Source organism: Chiloscyllium punctatum, chromosome 47, assembly GCF_047496795.1.
Source record: "Chiloscyllium punctatum isolate Juve2018m chromosome 47, sChiPun1.3, whole genome shotgun sequence".
In the NCBI taxonomy this organism is placed as follows: domain Eukaryota; kingdom Metazoa; phylum Chordata; class Chondrichthyes; order Orectolobiformes; family Hemiscylliidae; genus Chiloscyllium; species Chiloscyllium punctatum.
In genome coordinates this window covers 29972176-29975408 of record NC_092785.1, presented here as the reverse complement: position 1 = coordinate 29975408, position 3233 = coordinate 29972176, and the positions used below count along the sequence as shown (strand labels likewise).

Here is a 3233-nt window from a genome sequence, read left to right as displayed (position 1 = left end):
CCCTGAACACCATGGGACAATTTAGCACGGCCAATCCACCCTAACCTCCACATCCCTGAACACCGTGGGACAATTTCCACGGCCAATCCACCCTAACCTACACATCCCTGAACACTCTGGGACAATTTAGCACGGCCAATCCACCCTAACCTACACATCCCTGAACACTGTGGGACAATTTAGCACGGCCAATCCACCCTAACCTACACATCCCTGAACACTGTGGGACAATTTAGCACGGCCAATCCACCCTAACCTACACATCCCTGAACACTGTGGGACAATTTAGCACGGCCAATCCACCCTAACGTACACATCCCTGAACACTATGGGACAATTTAGCACGGCCAATCCACCCTAACCTACACATCCCTGAACACTGTGGGACAATTTAGCACGGCCAATCCACCCTAACCTACACATCCCTGAACACTGTGGGACAATTTAGCACGGCCAATCCACCCTAACCTACACATCCCTGAACACTGTGGGACAATTTAGCACGGCCAATCCACCCTAACCTACACATCCCTGAACACTGTGGGACAATTTAGCACGGCCAATCCCCCCTAACCTACACATCCCCTGTGTGTTCAGGGTGATGTTAGTGACCCTGTTTGTTCCTGCAGGGCCTGTACTGGGATGTGATGGCCATCTCGTGCGTGGTGAATGTTTCCTCAGCGGGGAGCGGCGCTGGCCCGGTCTTCTGGAACGGTAGCACCTCCTTCCAGAGCCACGTCCGCATCATCTCGACCTTGCTGATCCTGACCTCGGTGGTGGGGGCGCCGCTGAACGGCCTGGCCCTCTGGCTGCTGGGCTGCCGCCTGCGCCGCAAGAACCGCTTCGTGGTCTACGTGCTCAACCTGCTGTCGGCCGACTTCCTCTTCCTGGCGCTGCAGGCCGCCCACAGCGCCTGCGCCTTCGCCAGGGTGGACACCGCCCACCCTTCCCTGCTGGCCCTGCGTTGCCTCATCGCGGCCTGCAATGTCTGCAGCGCCTACCTGCTGACCTGGATCAGCGTCGAGCGCTTCTTCGGCGTGGCCTTCCCCATCTGGTGGCGCCTCTCCCGCACCCGGGACTCGGCCGTCCTGGCCTCCTGGCTGATCTGGGCCCTGTCGCTGGGCTTGGGCGCCCTCTACGGCCTCATCCGCGGCACCCGGGCCCTGTCCGTCGCTAAGGAGGGCCTAGTCGTGGTGGAGTTCGCCCTGGCCTTTGTAGGCCCGTTCGTGGCCTTCCTGTTCGCCAATGCCTTCATCCTGTGCAGCCCGGGGCGCCCCTCCCGCAAGACCACCAGGCTCTACCGGGCCATCACCCTCAACGCCGTGGTGTTCCTCATGTGCTGGGCCCCCTACCACGTCTGCGTCTTCCTCTACTACCGGGCGATGGTGGCCGGGCCCCTCCCCCGCTGCGTCTCGGCCTTCTATGGGGCCTACTACTCGGTCTGCCTGCTCCACGTCAAGAGCTGCGTGATCCCGCTGGTCTACATCTCGGTCAGCAGCGAGCTGAAGGTCCGAATCCGGGAGTCCCTGCCGCACATCTTCGAGCGCCGGTTCAGCGAGGAGTCTGGCCTCTCGTCCCACCTCCCCCCCCCTCCCGAGAACGACACCTCCAACAGGAGGTAAACGGCGGCTCGGCCGAGGGGGCTCCCCCCACTGGGGGCGAGGGGGAGGGGATGGGGGGGGCTTCAGGAGAGAGAAATCACAGGCTCTCACACCCTCCTCACCCCATCGCTCTCTGTCTCTGTGTCTCTTTGTCTATTACTCCCTCCCTGTCTCTGTGTGTGTGTCTGTCTCTCTCTCTATGTCTCTGTGTGTGTCTCTCTCTCTCTCCCTCTCTGTCTGGCTCTCTCTCTGTCTCTCCCTCTCTCTCCCTCTCTCTCTCTCTTTCTCTGTCTCTCTCTCTCTCTCTCTCTCTGTCTCTCTCTCTGTCTCTCTCTGTCTCTCTCTCTGTCTCTCTCTCTCTCTGTCTCTCTCTCTCTCCCTCTCTCTGTCTCTCCCTCTCTCTCTCACTATCTCTCTCTCTCTGTCTCTCCCTCTCTATCTCTCTCTTTCTCCTCTCTCTCTCTCTCTCTCTCTCTGTCTCTCCCTCCCTCTCCCTCTCTCTCTCTCTCTCTTTCTCTCTCTGTCTCTCTCTCTGTCTCTCTCTGTCTCTCTCTCTCTCTATCTCTCTGTCTCTCTCTGTCTCTCTCTGTCTGTCTGTCTCTCTCTCTCTCTGTCTCTCCCTCCCTCTCCCTCTCTCTTTCTCTCTCTCTCTCTCTCTCTCTCTCTCTCTCTCTGTCTCTCTCTCTCTATCTCTCTCTCTCTCTCTCTCTCTGTCTCTCCCTCCCTCTCCCTCTCTCTCTCTCTTTCTCTGTCTCTCTCTCTCTCTCTTTCTGTCTCTGTCAGGGCCAGGTCCAAACTCCCCCCCACTGTCCTCATTCTCACCCCTCGCGGTTCTCCACCCCCCCTCCCCCCCACCGCCCCTCACCGCCCCCAACACGGGCACAGCTCGGAATTTCGGCCCACACGCTGCGCCCCCTGTTGGTGAGACCTCTCGGGTCCAATGCGTGGCTCGGTCAGACGATCGCGCGCAACTCGGTCGTTCCTCGTCACAGAGCAGGCTCGGTGCTCATGCCCACTCCTGTGGGGGAGGGGTGCGGCACTCAGACAACAAGGAGGTTGGGCTTCGTCGATGGCCGAGCGGGGAACGTTCTCCCGTTTCTGAGTGACGCCGGAAGCGTTGCTCGCCTTTGACCTTCCCGTGACTCTGGGCCAGGGGGGGGGAGAGATTGCGGAGCTCCCCCCTTTCACTCCATCAGGAGGATATTCTTCCTTCTGGACGCCGGTGGTCCCCCCTTCACCTCGAACATGACGTCTCCAACGCAGGGGGAGACGGCCCGGTCAGGAGAACTCCCGGAAGATCTTGGGAAGTCCTCGCACCGAAACGATCCTGCAGAAAGCGCGGGAATCAAGCTGGTTTCGAAAGTACCCAACCCAACACGAGCTCATTTGTTGACCAGCGTGACTCAACGGAACAACACAGAGAGAGAGAGTTGGAAATTAGATCAAGAGGAGGGAGTTGATCCAGTGAAGGGGGGGGGCTTCTCAGTGGGTAGTGCTGCTGCCTCATGGTGCCAGGGACCCAGGTTCAATCCCAGCCTCGGGGGGAGGGTGACTGTCCGTGTGGGAGTTTGTACACTCTCCCCGGGTCTGTGTGGGTTACCTCCGGGTGCTCCAGTTTCCTCCCACAGTCCA

General features: G+C 59.5%; 1 protein-coding gene across 1 annotated transcript; it reads left to right on the top strand.

Moving 5' to 3' along the window:
* Positions 1-496: 496 nt before the first annotated feature.
* LOC140468566 (mas-related G-protein coupled receptor member A6-like) lies at positions 497-1622 on the top strand. The gene has a single exon (XM_072564659.1). The coding sequence runs from the start codon at positions 648-650 to the stop codon at positions 1620-1622; it is 975 nt and encodes a 324-aa protein (XP_072420760.1). The 5' UTR covers positions 497-647.
* The last annotated feature ends 1611 nt before the right edge of the window (positions 1623-3233 follow it).